Source organism: Polypterus senegalus, chromosome 1 (genome assembly GCF_016835505.1).
Source record: "Polypterus senegalus isolate Bchr_013 chromosome 1, ASM1683550v1, whole genome shotgun sequence".
NCBI classification, from domain to species: Eukaryota; Metazoa; Chordata; class Cladistia; order Polypteriformes; family Polypteridae; genus Polypterus; species Polypterus senegalus.
In genome coordinates, this window is record NC_053154.1 from 239,721,340 (window position 1) to 239,742,707 (window position 21,368).

Genomic DNA, 21,368 nt, shown 5'->3' on the forward strand with positions numbered 1-21,368 from the left:
ACATCTGCCCTGAAAGTTAAGGTGTGTGGTGTATGGCCGGCCATTCCTCCTGGCCAGTACCCCAAAGCCGCCAGGTGGAGCCCACCCTGCAGCATGGAGGTGCCCCGAAGACCAGCAGGGAATTCTGGACATTGGTGTCCCTATGCACAGCCCTGATGGATACCATGGGGGCCACTAGAAGACGTTGCAGGGAGGAACGATGTTTATTTCTCCTACACCCCAGAAGTACGTCCAAGTCACATGGACAAGGGGAATGACGTACTTCCGGGGTGAAGAAAAGGACTTTTTCATCTGACCTGGAAGTGATAGGAGATCACATGAACTGGGAATTGGAACACTTCCGGGTCAGGTACTATACTGTGGCAGCTCAGAGACGGCAAGCTGAGCTGGGTGGATGGGTGGCAACGCGTCTGGGAGTGGTGGAGAGTTTATTAGTGATTATTGTGTATTGTTGGATGATTATAGTGGAGAGGAGGGTGCTTTGTGCACTGTGGATTATTAATAAAGTCAATATTTGGACTTTTATCTGGTGTCTGGCGTATTGGACAATGGTTCAAGGGAGCGACAGCGTCCCCTATCTGTTACAGGTGAATAACCCAGTTAAGGTAGAATTCTGGTTTCTTAAAAATGTATGTTTACATGGGCAAGCAATCTTCTTGCCCAGTCAAACGTAATCATTGTCCACCAAAAATAAGCATGACACCTTTGATAATTGTTTTATAAATATGTTTAGTCAAAAGGATGCTTTAATTGTAGGTTTATATTACTGGATTGTACTTTGCATACTCCTTTGTGGCAGGCTGTGCAACTGAGCTACAAAACAGCACGTGTGCTTCTTGTCTTTCTGCTGAAATGATAAAAACACAGGTGTTTTTATTTCAACAAGATAAATATTGTCTTAGGTATTTGTTACTTTAAAAAAATATTTGACCACGTAATGTGTTTTACTTTTAACATGTTATGCTACTGCTTTCGGGGCTGTACTGTAGTACTGTACATTCAGCTCATCAAAATAAATGTGATTTCTCAAATACTGAGATAATATCTCAGATAATTTTAGCTAAGAGAAGGAATAATGTGACTGCCAGAATATTTGCCTCCTGAAATTTATTCTGTGGACACTTGCACCTGTGGCTGCTGACAAGTGTGAGTAAAGCAATACATGTGCAAGCTGACAGAGTGCACTGGACATGAGCAGACTACAAAATTCTTTATAGGAGTAATCCTTAATTAGGTTAAGGGTTTTTATGGCCACCTAACTGGGTAATCCACAGAGACATCTACTTTTGTTAACCAGGTTTCTTAGAGGCCAATAATCTGTTTTCTCTAACCAGAATAAGGGTTAAAATGCCATTTTACAAATCAAGTTTCTGTGAATACCCAGGTTATTGAAAAAGAACCAATGCTAAAACTACAGTGCCAAAGAGTATTAGGGAGTCAAGGCTGGGGGGATTGTTAAAACATAAGGCCTGTTAAAGCCCATTAAAGCATTCCTTGTGTGATTTTGGACTACGTAAGAAATAAATTGTTGTTACTTGGATCATTGTAGACTCTGCATTGTGTGCAATGAGACTGCAGAAGTATTTAAAAAAACATAAATAGCATTTTTATTTGTGTTGTGTATGTGAATTTAAAGTGCAGGTCCCAAGTGGTTGTGCTTAAACTGCATAATGCACTTATTGTCATCATTTTTAGTTTTTATTTCTGTGTTTTGTAGTCATTTAAGTCATTTGTGTAATTTAGGAATGTGTGGCTTTTGTATTTCTTGATGTTACTGTTTTTCATCTGGGTTTCTATTTTGTCCACTGGCAAGGCCATTTTGTGTAGTCTTGTGATGGGAGCTGCCATCTCACTTACAATTGCTCTGGCCATCGCCTGCCACATGAATCTGATTCAACTCTATGATGTCTGTTCCTTTTTCAAATATAATAGGGTGGTGTCTAGTTCACATTGTTCTAGTTTTGACCAATACCCTTCTACAGATAGCAATCAAATTTTCTAGAATAGTTAGGCGCTAAGAATTCCAAGTTAGCATTAGAGCATTTGTCAATATTTTGTGACTTTATTCCTGGGTTTGTATTTTGGCTTTGTCATATGGTTTGGTTTGCTTCTTTGGTATCCTGATCTCTGCTTTTTCTTCAGTCATGAATTTAGCATTGACCTTATTGTTAACCTAATCTAGCTATTAGTCCTATAGACTGTTGTGTCCTGCTTATGATGAGACATATAGAATACAGTGTATCACTATAGCTTCCATATGCAATTACAGTAGTATTAAGTTCAGGAGAGACTGCATATCTCATTGCAGCCTAGGCAAAAACCATCAAATAAAGCAAATAAATTACTGACATTGGTTATTTTACATGTTATTCACCAAAGTAATAGTAAATAGCTGGAAGTATATTTGTAAAAAATGTACTAAACATTTTTAAAATAACATGTGTATTTGGATCATATTGGCAAATTTTAAAATTTAATCGATGCGCTTTTGTAAATTCTAGGTGAACATGAGATGACATACAGTATAATACTTAAGTATCAGATGTACAACAAAAACAAATGCAACTACTACATACAAATTACAGATGCAATGTTGAGAGTTGTGTACAATACAGCTCTTCTTGGCAAAATATATTTATACATTTTAAATTAAGGGCATAGCAGGTAATGCAGTATCCTGGCTTTAGTGCATGACTGAAGGCCACCACAACTGCCATTCTAGTCCCCCAGTACTCTGCTACTGTATACACCCTGGCAAGTTTGTTAACTTGCCACTGTTTCAAAGTACATGTGATTTTGAAGATGCTTTTACCTACTGTAAAAATAATTGTGTGAAAACACAGTACTATAGTAGCAACATAAACTAACACTTATTTATCTAATTTTATTGATTTTGTAAATTGCATTACAGTGAATAATTGATAAATCCACCACGGATTCAATTACTGCTACATCAGATGCACTTAACGTTTCATATCAATTTTAACACTGCCAAGTTTGGAAAGATATGTACTCAGAGAACATTAAGTAGCTCATCATAGACAGTGAGACATTTTATTTATATCTGTTACTTATATGTATGTTTATATAGTTAAAATGTAAACTAATGAAAATCATAGCAAACTGTACTAAACTAATTCTGCACTAAGGCTTTGGTTGTGTTCTAAAATTCTCTAAAGTCTCTGAAATTGTTTCCTTAAAGGTTTCTCAATTAACAGAAGTGAGTACAAAAATTCTGCTTTTTAATAAGCCCTTTTGTTTTAGTTAATAGCAAATACATATTACCATTTTAACTTTAACATTTCTACACTCTGTTGAACACATGAACATAAACTGTAAGTTGCATGTACTCTTACATCCTAGGAGAAAAGGTGGTAATGGATTATGTGCATTTAGAAAACAAAAATAAAGTAATTTTATTTGTATTATGTTTGAAATAATGAAAGGTCATAAAAGAGTTGATGAATACAAGATGAATACTATTTTAGAATTTGTGTTGAATATTGAAATTTGGATGCAATATATTACGTGAAAGTTTTAAAAGTTGGTTTTTAAAAACATTCATGAGCTAAAACTTCATTACATAATTAGAATATTGAATCCGGTGCCATGTGACCCTTGAGGCAGATAGTAGTGTGAGAGTGTACCTCTTCAGTAACATCCAACGTTTCCCTTTTTTCATAAATACAACCTGCTAAACCTAAAATTAACATCATCTTTACTTACCTTGAGGAAATACAGGAGAATATACAGAGAAAAAGAATGGCAAAGAAGAAGTGGGATAGTCAGAAAGATGCAGAAAGTAGACAAGAGTACAAGGAGATAAGGCGCAAGGTGAAGAGAGAGGTGGCAAAGGCTAAAGAAAAGGCATATGATAAGTTGTATTTGAGGTTGGACACTATGGAGGGAGAAAAGAAACTTGGCTAGACAGAGAGATCAAGCTGGGAAAGATGTGCAGCAGGTTAGGATGATAAAGGATAAAGATGGAAATGTACTCACAAGCGAGGAGAGTATGTTGAGCAGATGGAAAGAGTACTTTGAGAGGCTGATGAATGAAGAGAACGAGAGAGAGAAGAGGTTGGATGATGTGGAGATAGTGAATCAGGAAGTGCAACGGATTAGCAAGGAGGAAGTAAGGACAGCTATGAAGAGAATGAAAAATGGAAAGGCCGTTGGTCCAGATGACATACCTGTGGAAGTATGGAGATGTCTAGGAGAGATGGCAGTGGAGTTTTTAACCAGATTGTTTAATGGAATCTTGGAAAGTGAGAGGGTGCCTGAGAAGTGGAGAAGAAGTGTACTGGTGCCGATATTTAAGAATAAAATTGATGAGCTACAGCATGAAGTTATGGGAAAGAGTAATGGAAGCTATTTTAAGAAGTGAGGTGATGATTAGTAATAAACAGTATGGTTTCATGCCAACAAAGAGCACCACAGATGCAAGGTTTGCTCTGAGGATGTTGATACAGAAGTTAGGAGAAGGCCAGAAGGAGTTGCATTGCGTCTTTTTGGGTCTGGAGAAAGCATATGACAGGGTGCCTCGAGAGGAGCTGTGGTATAGTATGAGGAAGTCGGGAGTGGCAGAGAAGTATGTAAGAGTTGTATAGGATATGTACGAGGGAAATGTGACAGTGGTGAGGTCTGCGGTAGGAGTGACGGATGTATTCAAGTTGGAGATGGGGTTACATCAGGGATTGGCTCTGAGCCCTTTCTTATATGCAATGGTGATGGACAGGCTGACAGACTTGATTAGACAGGAGTCCCCGTGGACTATGATGTTTGCTGATGACATTGTGATCTGTAGCGATAGTAGGGAGCAGGTTAAGGAGACCCTGGAGAGGTGGAGATATGCTCTAGAGTGGAGAGGAATAAAGGTCAGTAAGAACAAGACAGAATACATGTGTGTAAATGAGAGGGAGGTCAGTGGAATGGTGAGGATGCAGGAAATAGAGTTGGCAAAGGTGGATGAGTTTAAATACTTGGGATAAACAGTACAGAATAATGGGAATTGTGGAAGAGAGGTAAAAAAGAGTGCAGGCAGGGTGGAATGGGTGGAGAAAAGTGTCAGGAGTAATTTGTGACAGACGGGTATCAGCAAGAGTGAAAGGGAAGATCTACAGGACGGTAGTGAGACCAGCTATATTATATGGGTTGAAGATTTGCACTGGGTGTGACTAGGATGGATAGGATTAGAAATGAGTACATTAGAGGGGCAGCTCAAGTTGGACGGTTGGGAGACAAATTCAGAGAGGCAAGGTTGCGTTGGTTTGGACATGTGCAGAGGAGAAATTCTGAGTATATTGGGAGAAGGATGCTAAGGATAGAGATGCCAGGGAAGAGGAAAAGAGGAAGGCCTAAGCGAAGGTTTATGGATGTGGTGAGAGAGGACATACAGGTAAATGGGTGTAACAGAACAAGATGCAGAGGACAGAAAGATATGGAAGAAGATGATCCGCTGTGGCAACCTCTAACGGGAGCAGCCGAAAGAAGAAGAAGACTGAAAGATGCCACATGGTGTACAGTACAAACAATAGCACTACATGCCGTAGAACCTTGATAATGTGCTATCTCGATTGTTCACTTGGTGCTTTGGAAAGTCAGGAAGCTGTTCAGTTTTTCATATGAAGGTTAGCAAATTTATGTTTTTTCCTGATTTTTTACCACCCTTGCAAATGCAAATTAATGAACTGACATTTGAAAAAGTGAGAGTTACAGACCTCCAGTCCTTTCTCCTCTATCCAGCAAATTTAAAGCTATTGATAACTTTATGTCCACAGGTGTATTCCTACTGTGATGTTATTCATATGTATATTTTTCTGTTTAAATGCATTTTTTTTAAATCTGACTAGTAACAGAACAGACTCCTGCTTATTCACAATTCTTTGGCGATTTACACAGGCTTTCACCTTTCTGTCTATTAGTTTTACTTGGCAATCTAATATAGCAGTTTCAACTGAATGTTTTAAAGTGTTAAACACTGGTTAAATTTTCTTTTGAACTTACTTGGATGTCAGAGCTACTTCAATTTCCTACTGTTTCTATTTATCCTGCATGTTAAACGTCTATGGCAAGTATATCAGGTGGGTTTTGTTGGGAGTTTATTTTAAATCTTTAGATACATTTCTTTTAGACTGGAGGGTGGATTTGTGGATGGGTTCCCTGTTAGTGTTTGTCAGCTGGCGCTAGTAAGAACACTAATCTCTGTATAATCTATCAGGGCCAATTCAACAATCATTCTCTGTTTCGCGTTTCAGATGCATTTTTTTCTCTGCCTTCTTTTAGACATCAGAGCAAATACCTAATTTCCAGTGGCACAGGAGGGTACATATCATTTTCATACAAGAATCCCAGCTTTTAGAAGGAGGTGTCCATCACTTCACTAGCAAATGCTACCATGTGGTTGCATCACCTTTAGCCAGGTCCCTTAAATGTGGAGTTTGCAAAGCAACTACATATTCTTTTCTCAGCCGCTTAGCTCCTGTATAACAGGTGCCAGCATTATGTCTAACTCTTTGAAAGATCATAAATGCGTGCTATCAAAGCTTCACCTTACATCTCTCTCTTCTTGTGACCTTCTCTGGCACTTTAATAATTCCCTGTTTCAAAATCCAGATTTCTGCCAAAAACTAGTTTCCCATCTGAATACATTTATTTTATTTAATCTGGGCACTGTGGGGATCCTACATTTGTCTGGCTTGCCATCAAGGGAGCTATTTGCGATTTTTCCATTTCCTTCACTAGCAATCTAGAAAGGTTAAAGCAACGACAAATTAATGAGTTGGAGATATGTCTTACATCTTTGGAAAAAGCGCGCCTCCATGTGGTAAACATTAATTATAAAGCTAATTACACAACCCAGACTGGAATTAAACTCCCTGCTGTTACAAAAAGCTGAATTTGAGATTCGGTGTGCAATACAATAAAAGTTATTTTTTGCAAAGCACTCTTCATGTTTCTGGGGCAAAACACAATAGAATATTAGCTCTCAGACTGAGGAAATGTGTATCATTTGCCTCCATCACAAATATGAAAAATAAATCTGGCCTTCCTACTAATAAACCACAGGAAATAAACAGTTTATTAAGCTACTGAGCTATTTTATGTCAGTCCTCAACTGCCCTTATCAGATATTAATTTGTTTTTGAAGTGTCTTCAAATTCCTAAGGTCAAACAGGAAGAAGCCTTAGATGTGAACTGTCCCATTTCACTATTTGAATTAAAGTTAGGTTTAGACTCTATGAGTGAGGATAAATCTGCAAGTCCTGGTGGGATTACAGTGAAGGTCTTCACTGTCTTTTGGAAGCAGTTATCAGTTCCCCTTTTTCGTATGTTAAATTCTGCCATCTCAACCACTAATATGAATCCCATTATCAATACAGCTTTAATTACCTTTTTGTCTCAATAAAATAAAGACTGTTCTAAATGCAATAGCTGTTGTTTTATAGCTTTGATGAGTGTTGATGTTAAATTTTAGCCAAACTGTTATTCATAAAGTGGTTCATTCAGATCAAACTGGCTTTATTAAAAACCACCATGAATCAGGTAATACTCGCTGTCTTCTTTATGTCATAGATGCTGCTCCATTCTGTTTCCTCCTACAATGCCTTCCTCTCATTACATGTTAAAAAAAGCATTCAATCTCTGGTCATTTTCATGGAGTCTCATAGAAATGATGGAACTAGAAAACAGTTTTATTAGTGTGGTTAAAAACCTTTACTCCTTACCCACTGATTCTATTGTCACAAATTCTGCTATATCCCACTCCTTTGAATTAAATAGAAGCACCAAAAAAGGCTGTCCATTGTCGCTTCTTCTATTTAATCTATCTCTGTGTTTTTTCTTGGAAATGCTCTCTCAGATCCTTCTTCCATTCCTGACCTGTCCAACACCTATGAGGTTCTTTCAGGTTATAAAAAAATGGGTCTAAATCTTCCCTTCTGCCTTAGAATCACCTGTATAAAAATGCCACTCTTCCCTCTATGATTCCTTTAAGCAGCAAAATCAAGTACCTTTGAATAGACCTCTCCAGTTCAATACCAGATATTCTAAATTCAAATTATAGCTATTTTTAAAAGTAGAAAATCTTCATTGTCAGTCTGGTACAAATTATCATTGTCCTTTCTATCTCATTTAGCTATTCTTCTTCTTCTTTCGGCTGCTCCCATTAGGGGTTGCCACAGCGGATCATCTTCTTCCATATCTTTCTGTCCTCTGCATCTTGTTCTGTTACACCCATCACCTGCATGTCCTCTCTCACCACATTCATAAACCCTCGCTTAGGCCTTCCTCTTTTCCTCTTCTCCGGCATCTCTATCCTTAGCATCCTTCTCCCAAAATACCCAGCATCTCTCCTCTGCACATGTCCAAACCAACGCAATCTTGCTTCTCTGACTTTGCCTCCCAACCGCCCAACATGAGCTGACCCTCTAATGTACTCATTTCTAATCCTATCGAAAAATGTGTACATTCTTCATTTAAGATATCGCAATAAAAAAATGGAACTTTTCTAGCAAATATCCACGATGAATAAGTGTACGAAATGTTTCTATGGTTCCACACTCTCTACTAAGGAATCTAACAGTCACCACAACACCAAAATATTTCAAAGAAATTAAATGAATGTCAATGAGATGAGAGCCTTGCTCTCCTTGTTGAAATCCACTACTCAGTAACCGTAAAGATCGTCCTACACAATTACACTTGTTCTGTAGTCAAAGTTAGGTGCAGATATCATATTTTATACACAGCTGTAAGCCCATAATATCAAAGCATAAGGAAACAGAATAAATGTATCAATAAATAAAAACTGGCAATGAAGAAGTATTAGGGAATGGGGAACACGGGCCAAGCAATAAATTATGGAAAAAGAAATAAAGCAAAATAAAAAAGCAATTTAGTTTTTGCATACATTTTATAACATCAAAAGGACGTGTGGCAATTGAAGGAAAATTCCTTAATTTAAGTGAAATGTGTCTTCAAGACAGCACAAAAAAATAAAAATTCTTGTTAATATTAGAATCAATGAAAAAATGAAATTTAAAGGTAAGTTAAATTGGTTATATTTATAAGACTAGAAAAAGAAGAATGTTGAAAGAATAAGGGTCACAAAAAATAAGAGAGAATGCAGAAGAAGAAATATTAAATCATCATCACAATGCAAAGTTGACACCTAAAGAAAAACAAAAAACTAAGCAATCAGAAAGAATGTCTCTGTTAAGAGAAAAACTCTGCAAAAATCCAGCAGAATAAAAGAGCAAAAGAAGGGTTACTCTCTTTATCAGAGTCAGAAGATCTGTAAGTGATAAGAAGAAAAAACAAAGTATTCCAACAAGCAATGAGCGATCAAGAGGAAGAAAAAAAATTGAAAGGAAGAAAAAAAGAGCAATAGTTCAACAAAAATAAAAGGAAAATACCAAATAAAAAGAAAACTAAGCAGTAAAATAAAACAAAGATAGAAATATAAAGGAAAACATTTTGTGCAAGCGTGGTAATAAATAAGGAGTTAGAAAAATATTTTTTTCTTTCTTGGAATTTCAGTAGTAGGAATTATTTGTTTGCAGTAGTGCAGTATTTGTCTTTTTTAACCTTATGAGATATAAAAAAAATTGGAAGAAGTGGCAGCATTTTTTCAGGTATCAAAATATGCTGAAAGGCAGGTGATCAAAGTTACCAATAAAAATATAGTGGAACAAAGAGAAGGATAACATTGCTTAGATGTATACTTGCTAAGTTGGAAGTAGGAAATTAATAAATATTTCACTTTAACAAATTTCTACATACATAAAAATGGAAGATTTTGAGAGATTTCATATACCAAAAGAAATATCAGTACTTATTGAAAAATAAATAATAATAGTAAGTGGTGTATACAGTCTAATAAAAGTAAATGGAAAGTGAGAAAAACACAGATGTCACAAAAGGTTATAAAAATAATATAATGACTCTGTATATGTAGAAAGAGTGAAAAGAAACAGTTGTAGAGCCAGTTTTGTAATTTTATGCCGAGAATATAAACAAACAAAATGAAAATAAAAACAAGTATATGTTAGACAGAGACATCATAAATGGGAAAAATCAAAAGATAAAAAAAACAGTATGAAAATGAAATATCTGTCAAATGATGAGTAGTAATGAGTTATTTATGAATATTAGAAGGCTTATAAATCTGGTCTGTTTGATAAAGGTGGAATGAGAAATAAGTAAATACATTTCTTCTTATGAAGATAGACAAGAAAACAAATAATGACTGGATAATTTGGAGCAACAATAATTTAGAAATAAGCATTTAAAAGAGAGGATACAATAAAAGCAATTAAAATGTTTCATTACTATAAAGGAGAAAGGAAAAAAATAATTTTTAGTCAGAGTAAAACAAAACCAAGAGAAATATGTGATTGTTTAAAAAACTGAAAGAAAGTACAGCAGAACTGAAGGACAATGAAGGAACTGTAACAAATGGTACAAAGAATGTGCTAGATATTTGTACTGCATTTAATAAAGAGCTGTATAAAAAGATGTAATGCACTTACCTAAAATAATGAAACAAATGAAGATAATGCAAAGGCAGTAAAACTGAAGACAGAAAAAGCTGTCAAAATGTGTCAAAAATGAAGGTCACTAAGGTAATTGTATGGAATAACTGGGTTTTAGATTACATGATAAGTAATTAGGTATGATATGATATTTATATTTAAGGTGGATTTTTAGAGAAAAGTTTAATTACAACTTCAATGAAATAAGGAATAATAAAATGTGTGACAAATCACTGTTCTATTAAATGATTATAAAATTTTGTCAATGGCAAACAGAATGATTAATGGATGGAAACGCATAATAGAAAAAGACCAACCTCATATATAATACCAAGAAAAAGAGCTATAAGTAACTTACTTTTATGGAGGGATTGCATACAATTTGAGAAAACAATTGATAACATACATTTTGCATAAATGTGAAAAATTACTGAAAGGATGCAATTTCCCACAAAAGAAATATAAGATTGTTAAAAGTAGTTAAGAATATTAAAAGAAAAATGCATGTTAAAAATAATTTGCATCATTTGACTGCAGTGAGCACTGGGCAGGGAATGCACATTGTACAGAAATTGAGAAGACAGTGGTATGAAACATAAGCTTATGGAAATTAAGAAGACTAAAATAACAGACTAAATGGTTCCTGAATATTATCATTGTTCCAATGTTAATTTGGTTGCTGTATTTTAATTAACTGCAAGTAAAATAAATCAAATGGTCAGAATATGCTTTTGATCTTAATGTGAAAACCACACAAGTCTAAGAAATAAAAGTAAAGAGAAAGGATGTAAACACTGCCTCAGTTTTTAAGTATTACTTTTATTATGGTAAACAGCAACGGTACTGGATACAATAGTGAAAACTGAATAGATAACCTCAGAAATACAAAGGTATTATAAGGAAGCAGATATAAGTAATTCAACACTTTCATGCTGTAAACAATTAAGCCATTAGCATTTAAATCCCAAATTAATAAGATTTTTTTAAGTCTCCAACATATAAATGGAGAGAACAATGAGATGTGAAGTAAAAGGAGAGAATTAGCTGTCCATGAGATAACAATAATAAAAGTGAGACACCTAATGAAAGAAAAGTAATTAACAGATGGTAATCATCACTTAACATACTAAGCTCTGTCACTTTACATATTATTGCTGCACATTTAAACGCTCGCCAACTCTGTTTAATTGGTATTCTGATATAATGAACAAAATTGTTTGGCACAGAGTTGTAGGTGTCGCATAATGTCACTTTCAATTGCCTGGGTAGTATTTTCTGCCTGGAGATGCTTTGTTATTACACCTGAGCATGAAATATTGCCTTTAATGGAACATCATAGCTAAGCTAACCTGAACTGTATTTATGACTTTGCTTCCTATTTGAGATTCCCCTAAAGATAACTGAATACTTTTGTGATGAATGTTTTGAGCATTCCATGCAGTTGGTATAATCACATGAATTTAAGTGAATGCTTTATTAATTAATTAATTTTAGCAAAATTGTTTAACTTGAATCTCATGCAGTCTACTTAGCAGCAATCACTGTTTCAAAACTCAGACAGTGCTTGAATTATGTACATCTGTTTTAACTTTTAAAAAGTCACTATGACTTTAAGCTGGCTTAATATTCACTGTTAAACAAAAGAAGGTATAAGTTTTATCAAACTGAATTGCTCCTTTCAGTTTGGCAAAGCGAATGATACGTACCGGTAAGTTCTTGTGGAAAGCTTCTGCTGTATTATGCACATTAATACTTTAATCAATACTTTAAGTTTCTTAGTGGATCAATGTCCTGGCCTTGTATTTCAAAGTAGTGAACCATGATAATTTTAAGGTAAAATATAATACTTTTCATTGATAAACAGAAGGATTATAGAAATAAGATAATTGCATATTTAATGTATATATCTAAACATGAAGGCTAAGACAAGATGAGGCTTTACTTCATTTCAAGAGTCCTTCACCATGCATTCCATAGTCTAGGACAAAGTAGGAATTGCCCATTCTGTTTGGCTTTGGTGGCACACCAGTTCTGTAAAGACATCCAATTTGACAGGGATGCAGGCATCCAGCTGCACTAAAGCCCTACATGCATTCCAAAGTAAGTGACTGATCTCTTTGCATCAGGACCAGCCTGTACTTCATACTTCATACTTGATAACAAAGGTGTAAATCACAGTTGAACTGACATCTTTGCAGAGGTTCCTCTGCAGAACCTTTCATGCCAGAAGGCATCAAACAGACATCTAAGAACAAAGAGCTATAATTCAACGAAAGATATCTGTGATTGACAAAACAATGTGCTTATGAGAAGGCACTGAATTTGTAAGTGGACTTTAATCCAATAATGAGATGTTATATATTCCTTAAAAAACTAGCAGCACTCACATCTCAAGTGAGTTTTCAGGGAGTGAATTCACACAGAATCCCTCAGGGAAACTCACAGAGGCACTCTGAAAAATGAACTCATGTATCAACTAAAACCTCTCTCTGAAATAAAAAGGCTGAGGAGACACTCTGCTTTGGGGAGATGAAAACAGACAATCTTTTCTTTTTGTGGGCACCAAAGCTGAGACACCCTCTGCCAAGCCAAGCACTGTGCCAGTCTCAGAAGACTGAGAAGCATCTGTTACTTCAAGAAGGAAACTTTAGCATATACACTCATGTGCCAGAAAGAGTAATGCTTTTCCCCATGAAATTGCAGAGGATGTATCAAAAAGCAAGCAGAGAAAAGCAGCAACACAGCACATCACAAACAAAGGACCACTTTGCAAACAGAAACAGTACACTCCAGTTTGAAGCTAGAGCAACAGCAAATAAAGCAACATCTCCACACAACATTGGTCACCACTTCTAATGTTTTAGTATTCTAAAACTGTGGATCTGTGTCAAGATACATTAACCCTAACCTGTGGCTCCCAACAGAACCAGGACGGACGCCCCCTCACGGTCTGGAGGAGGCACAAGCCCTCCTCACGTCCTCCTGGGCGTCCCGGCCGGGCTCCAGCCCCGGCCGGGGGCCACAACATGTACACTGCCAGACTTCTCTTTTTGTTATATATAGAAATTTTAGTATTCAATACCAATACCAGTGAAATTTCATAATGCTCGTGAAACTTTCAATACCACAGCAAAAAACAGAAATCCCATTCAACTGCTTATCCCATTCAACTGCTTTTTATTAAAAGTACCTCCATTATTAATGTGAACAACATTGTGCTTTTTTCTGTAATAGAATATAAAATATATCAATACTTATTTGGCTGATGCCTTTATCCAAGGTAACATACAACATTCGACATACAATTAGTTTAATTTCCTTTGTTTTTTAATTTGTCGCACAGACAAGTTAAGTAGCCTGCTCATGGTCACATACAACCTCAGTAATTGATGTCCAAGCCTTAACCACTACACCACACTGCCTGACAAAAACTATGCCACACTGCCTCAGCAGTGCCAGCAGCTTTAAAATACTGGTACACTAATCAAGAAATTACCCAACTATCATTTAAGTAAACTAGTATTGGCATTCATAAATGTCAAAATACAATGAAGGGCTTGGCTTTTAATGTGTGATGAACATTGGTATCCATCCTGTATAACAACAATTGGAGGAAATTTTATAATCTTGAGAGGATTTCAGCATAGGGCTTATAAAGGATGATGCTGTATCATCATGTACTAACTAATTTATATTATCATATGCACATTCCATATTTGTTCTCTGACATTTTCTCTACAGCAGGCTTTGTCACCTTCCTCCTGACTCTGGTTCCTGGAACAGTGGCAGTTGACTCCTTTTATGTGATACCTGGGAGTACTTCTGCTACCCCAAAGGCTTGTTCTGGAAGCACTTTCAGGTAAGGTGGTAGCCCGGAGGAGTGGGCTCCACAGTCCCTAAAGCATCCTCCAGTGGTACCCCAGGAATCCAACAGGGCTGAGCCACCAAACTCCAACTTCCAGCTTGCCCTGCAAGTATTCTCGGTGCCATAGCAACCTTGTTTGGGCTGCATTCTGTTGGAGAAAATTTCCCAAGCATGCTTTCTGCCCCAGGCCCTTCCAGTCCACAGCAGTTCTGGCCATCTCCCAATATATATATATATATATATATATATATATATATATATATATATATATATATATATATATATATATATATATATATATATATATATATATATATATATAAATATATATATATATATAAATATATATAAATATAATATATAAACTTGAATGATCTTAAATAAATTATTATTTGCGTCTGCAGTGGAAAGAATATAAATTGTAGGATTTACATCACAGCCTAGTATAGACAAAGAACTGAATGTTGTAGGGAGATTTCTCAGAAAACAATATATAGTATGTGTAAGTATTTTTTAAATGTTTACCTTCTTATGAAAGCCAACAAGAACAATATTTTGAATGATTTTTTTAAGATTATACATTAGCTGATGAAACAGCAGTATATCTACAGAAAATGATCTGAGTTTAGAATTAGACATGTCTTCAACTAGAATCTTTATTGTTTCCCATTTCTTAAATTATTTAGTTTATGAAAAAGTAGTTAAGCATTTACTTCAGGATTGCCATTTTACATTTATAATAATTAAAAGCACAAAGCTGTAAGCAGATTTATGTATACAACAGTAACATAAGGTTAGCATTTCCAATGTGCATTTGTAATAAAATAACAAAACCCTCTGTTGCAGTAATTTCCTACCTCTACATCTTCTTGACACAATGTTAAACTACAGGTGTCAAAATTATGGAAATGTGTGCCCAAGGTGAAAAAGCTAAATCGAATTTTATAATCCAGTCTAGTTTTGATCATAATTTCCCTAAGTGTGACCTTTGTTCATTATACATAAAAACTGTCTATTAGATATCCTATTAAACTGATGTAGTGTCCCTGATTATCACCACTAGAATAAACATGAAACAGTCCAAGGCTTATGTTTGAAATGCATTTTAAAACACCTCATTGTGTTAATATATTGATGTGATGCACAATTACCCATATTCCTAAGAAGTCCCAACTAATCCTTCAATTCATTCATTGCGAAACTAAAATGTTATTTTTGTTATATTTTACATATTGCAGGAAAAACTTTGGAATTGTTTTCATATATAAGACTTACATACATCTTTGACTTTCTTAAAGCTACCATGCTGTAGGACACAAATACTATGTTTAGAAATCACTTACGTTTCTGTATTTTATTCCAATATCCTGAGATAAATGCACTCTTCAGATACGAAACTACTGAAATTCATTATATTGCTTACTACTTGTTCTGGCACATCATGGGGTTACAATATACAGTATGAGTGACAAAAACATCAATAATTTGTGTTTTCTATTACTATAATAAAAAAGTATTTTGATGGAAAAAACATTCACAAGAAGATCTTTATATTTATATTAGCACAGAAGATGTTCAATACAGATCAGTGCTCATTTATTTTCCAGTTGAGTTTGAAAATTATTAACAGCTGAGAGTGAATCACCTACTGCAGGGTACAAATTTTACATTAACATGCTAACACCAGTACTACAAGAAAACGTCAAAAGTATCATTACTGTAAAATAATGACATAAAATGCACAGCTGGAATAATAATAAAAATAATGTAAAAAGGGAATAAAATGATGTATTTATAATCGGTTAAACTGCTTCTTCAAATCACAGATTGCTAAAACTGCATGGCACTTTTTGAGCACATAAAAGATAAAACATTACTAATCTTAGAATGACAAGAGCATTGTAGTGCATGAGGTTATTACAAAATAGTTTATAATCCTCCTTGAAAATAGGAAATAACAAAAGCTGCAGTTCAGACTACAGTAACTAGCAATAACAACAATATTGGTAACATTTAAAGGCTATATAAATGCTATGCTACAGTATATCTTTTACCTTACTTGACAAAGATGACATTCGGAGACCACAAAGTAAATGGGCAAATGTAGTTTCTAAAGGATAAGCATGCTGTACTATATACTGAATTTAATCCATAGAATAAATCAAATTCTAAAAACATCACCTATATTCTGCTTGCACAAATTTTCATTATAGGGAGTTGAATTTTGGGACATAACATATCCAACTAATTATTTATAAACACTGTATGTTCTGAAAATTTAAAAATAAGTAGTTATTTAGTAATCATGAGATCTATATGAAAATTCCTACTCTAAGCTCTGCCATAGTCAGGCCTTTACGTGCAGTTCATTTACCATGTACTTGGAATTATGTTTACTTGTTGATTTACAGAGCTGAGTATGGCAACATTTTATTGGAAATGCTGCCGTTTTCCAAAAGCACAAAAAATGCCTTTAGAGCAATCCAATCACATGTACAATATCAGTGTAGTTTGCATAATTCTAGGATCAAACGATTTGCCTTTTAGATGAATTGGTGACTCTAAATTCAGCCTATGTTAGTGTGTCTGTGTACATGAGTAGAACCTGTGATGGACTATGCTTGGTCCAAGGTTAGCTCTTGTGATGCAGCTAGGATAACCTCAACCCTCCAAATACTTCACTTCAGCTTCAAGTTTAAGGGAGACAAGAAAAGTAAACTATGTAGCAAAAACTTCCACTGAACATTTTAACCCAGCAGAGGTTAAAGATATTAAAGCAGGCTCCCCACAAAAACTAGATTATACAGATATAAGGATTTTACCTATGAACCTATGAAAAAAGAGCTCAAACATAAAGGACAGCTTTGTATATTTAAGTTCAATTCTACTGTTGTACCAATAACATAAAATATACAATATTAATTATTATGAATTAATTAATCTAACAATAAACATGGCCTTATGTGATTTTAGAAAATGCTGATACTTTTTTCATTTGTGATTAAATGATTTCACTTTTAGCTGCTGCTGAACATTTATCACTGGTACAGGATAAACCTTCTCCAGTGCCAAATTTGGCATCTTATACTTGTGCATACATTTTACTCCAATCATGCCAGGCAAAGATTAATGAAATAGGAGTTATTATAAAGGAATATCAGCTAGAATTATTTAATTAATATTTGAAAACCAAAATAAACTTAATATTCATTTTGCTCATCAGAGAAGAACATACAGGACCTAAAAACAGGTCCATGTCAGACTCTTCAGGTAAAATGCGACACAGATACATATATGGTCTCAATGATCCAGCCCACGATAAACTAATAAAAGTTCATCTAAATACAGTATTTGAGAATGTTACTGTATGTTACGAGTACATTACCATCCACAGATGTAACTGATACCAATATAAACATCAAAGAGCAAAACAAACAAACAAAAAAAAACACTTGTCCAAATAATTATTCTGTTTTCTTGTTTACCTGGTTCTTCTCTTTGCATACGATTCCAAAGGAGCTGCAGGGAGAAATCTCTAGATATGGTGCTTAGTCCATCATCATCTATGATTTTAAGTGCTTCCAAAGGCAATTCCATAAGCAATTTGTCAGCCAGAACAATGATACTTTCTTCAGTATCAACAGTGGCACCTGCCATAAAAGAAGCACCGTCAGAAAACAAGTCTGTCTTTTAAAACAACTAGCAATAATATGATTAAAAAATTTTTATAACAAGTTTATGTTACTTTCCCAAATCGACTTTCCAAATCTATTGAATGCTTTATTATTTAAAAATCATATCTGTATCATTATAAACCTAAAAACTACCCCTTTCAAATAAGCTGCCAGTAATTATCAACTTAAATTTAAAAAAAGAAATATTAAAAACAATTAAATTCAGTTAGCTGAAACAATGTCATATATAATATGCACATTTTTTGAAAACTACAAAAAGGATTTCCAAATTTGTGTACTGAATTACAAACAGCAGCTAAAACAATGTTTCTTTTGGCTGTGTAAGGTTGGTGCGCTCATCTTCTCAAATTGTGTCTTCATTTAGTCTTCATTTATGAAGATTGCTTTACTTTCACTTTTGCTTAAGTGCTATAGTAGAATACAGTTATAAGGATGACCTTCTAATAGAGGATGCTCTGTTTATTTTTATATGACTTAAATAAACACATTACCTAAAATTAAGTTATTGGGCTAAGACACTCAGAATTACAAGACACCCAATATTCACATACATATAACTTTAGCTGTCTCTTTAATTCCATGCTGTTGCTCAAAGTGATTGGTCATGTGTTTTTGTTTCTAATACACCTAAAAGCTTCACAAAGTAACAAATTACATATATGTATATTACATACAATATGGGTATAACTGTAAACCTAAAAAAAAATATTTTCCTACTTAGCAGTGCAATATAAACATACATCCCACATAGTGGTGCTATACGGCAGAAGCCTATTCTTTAACTTACTTGAGGTTGTCTTCCCAGAAGCAGGTTTTTCCTCTTTTTCTTTAGTTGACAGCAATGAAGTCTGCGTCCTGAAAATGACAAGTGACACATCAAAGTATTATAATATTGACTAGCAATCACACATCTGTTCCTATGAATAATGCTATTCTGTATGCTTTAAGGGTGTTCTCTTTAAGAAATCTAATGCACATAAATAAATAAATTAATGGAGAAAAAAAGCATAAAATATCACTTTTTTAAGATCTATATTTGAATACATGTCATTAAGTTTTTCATTTTTTCTTTTCAAATAATTATTTACATAAATGATTAAAGTTTTTGCTAAAAAATATTTTTTCTTAATATTAAAAACTAGGGGGCAAAGCTCCCTGCTTGCTTTGCTCGACCCAAGTTTTTTTTTTAATTATAATAGAGAGATATATCCACAACAGAATAACTTCTTTCTGAAAAATGGCATTTTTACACTGAATATTGAACCTAGTAGATTGGTTATATATATTTTTTTTTTACAAAAATAACAGTCTTCACTTTGATCAAAGAGCCTCTAACTTGAATAAATTGATATTGCAATGCCCACTCATGTATAAAAGGAGAAGGAAAAGACAGTATTGTAAATTTCCAAGCCCAGTCAGTTGCACCACTATCCCAACCCAGTCTGACCAATGGTTGCTGATGTGATTGGTTATGTTCAGAACAGGAAGCCTAGGACAGTCCTTTGCCCTTTTGATAGATTGCTAACACTCAGTACAGAACATTCAACCATGTCCCTGTTCCAACATTATATCTGAGCCCTTCTTCAGCACTTCATAATATTGTGATGTTTTTCTATATTGACCTGAGCCAAACTAAAAAAGCATTTAATGAGGAAAAATCAGCACAACCAAAAAACAGAAACAAAACTCACTTCTTAATCCACAATGGATACTAATCTAATGCATATCCATCCATCCATCCATCTAGCCTTTTATATCCTAACTACAGGGTCACGGGGGTCTGCTGGAGTCAATCCCAGCCAACACAGGGTGCAAGGCAGGAAACAAACCCCAGGCAGGGCACCAGCCCACTGCAGGGCGCGCGCACACACACACACACACACACACACACACACACACACACGCACACACCAAGCACACACTAGGGACAATTTAGGATCGCCAATGCACCTAACCTGCATGTCTTTGGAGTGTGGGAGGAAACCGGAGCACTAGGGGGAAACCCACGCAGACACGGGGAAAACATGCAAACTCCACGCAGGGAGGACCCAGGTCTTCTAACTGTGAGACAGCAGCACTACCACTGTGCCATCGTGTCGCCGCCCTCTATTTCATATCAGATGTCAGAAATAATTTCCTCAAATTCTTTTTCATTATGAGTTGTAAGATGATTAACACAAGTTACATGAATTATTTTACAGAATTTGTCAACTAAAATCTGCTATTTTCATGAAGAGTTCATATACAGTCATCATATTGAATAAAAAGTTCAATCTTGTATTAATTATTTACCTACCTCAAAACTGAAAAGTCAAATTGAGAAAGTATTGGTCTAAGATAATCCTTCATTAGTTTGACAACATGGTTGAAGTCTGATGGATCCTCATTCAATACTTCATATGTTTGCTTTAATGGAAAAAACACAGTTGTTCATGAATCAGTCACATCCATATTCACTTATTTATCTTTAAACCACTTAAACCACCCATTGACATCTATAAATCATAAATACTGTACACAGCTCAATATACAACAAAAGGTTAATCACAGTTAGCTATAATAAATGTGAAATACATTAGCTCAATATTTTATTGCTATTATATGACATATATCTAGAATAAAAATAGCTGAAGGAAAGAGAAAATAATACAAGAATTAAACTGCTTCTAATAATTAAAAAAATATTAACTTATATTCTTTTAGTTAAATGCAAAATTTAACTGAATATACAAGTCTAAGAACAGACCCTTTCCTGGAAGACTGCAAATATTATATATTTCATCTATCCATGTGTATGCGCACTCACTTATATATATTTTGTTTTGAATACATATGTAAGGATGGGTGCTTAAACTTTCCGGTTCACATCTCCATAAGACTGGGTTTAAATTCTGTCCTGATCACTGCTTATGGGCTTGTTTTGTTTTTCTGGATTCTACTGTTTCTTCCCACACCCATAAGTCATGCATGTTGGGATAACATTGAAACAATCTAGATGAGAACACGCCATTCAGCCCAACAAAGCTTGCCACTTAATTCTTCTAAACAAACATCAAGTCTAGTTTTGAAAGTCCCTAAAGTCTTACTGTCTACCACATTACTTGGTAGCTTATTCCAAGTGTACATGGTTCTCTGTGTAAAGAAAAACATCCTAATGTTTGTCCGAAATTTACCTTTAATAAGTTCCAGCTGTGTCCCTGTGTTCTTGATGAACTCATTTTAAAATAACAGTCTCGATCCACTTCACTTATTCTCTTCATAATTTAAACACTTCAA

The 21,368-nt window shown here is 34.8% G+C and overlaps 1 protein-coding gene across 1 annotated transcript in view; it reads right to left on the reverse strand.

Moving 5' to 3' along the window:
• The window catches only part of LOC120540101 (cilia- and flagella-associated protein 46), a 248,788-nt gene that overhangs the window by 37,662 nt on the left and 189,758 nt on the right, over window positions 1-21,368 (reverse strand). The window contains exons 49-51 of the mRNA XM_039770591.1: window positions 20,389-20,498; window positions 18,880-18,947; window positions 17,883-18,047 (exon numbers count right to left, since the gene is read on the reverse strand). Of these exons, the coding sequence (XP_039626525.1) occupies window positions 17,883-18,047; window positions 18,880-18,947; window positions 20,389-20,498 (343 nt within the window). The remainder of the gene's footprint in view (window positions 1-17,882; window positions 18,048-18,879; window positions 18,948-20,388; window positions 20,499-21,368) is intronic.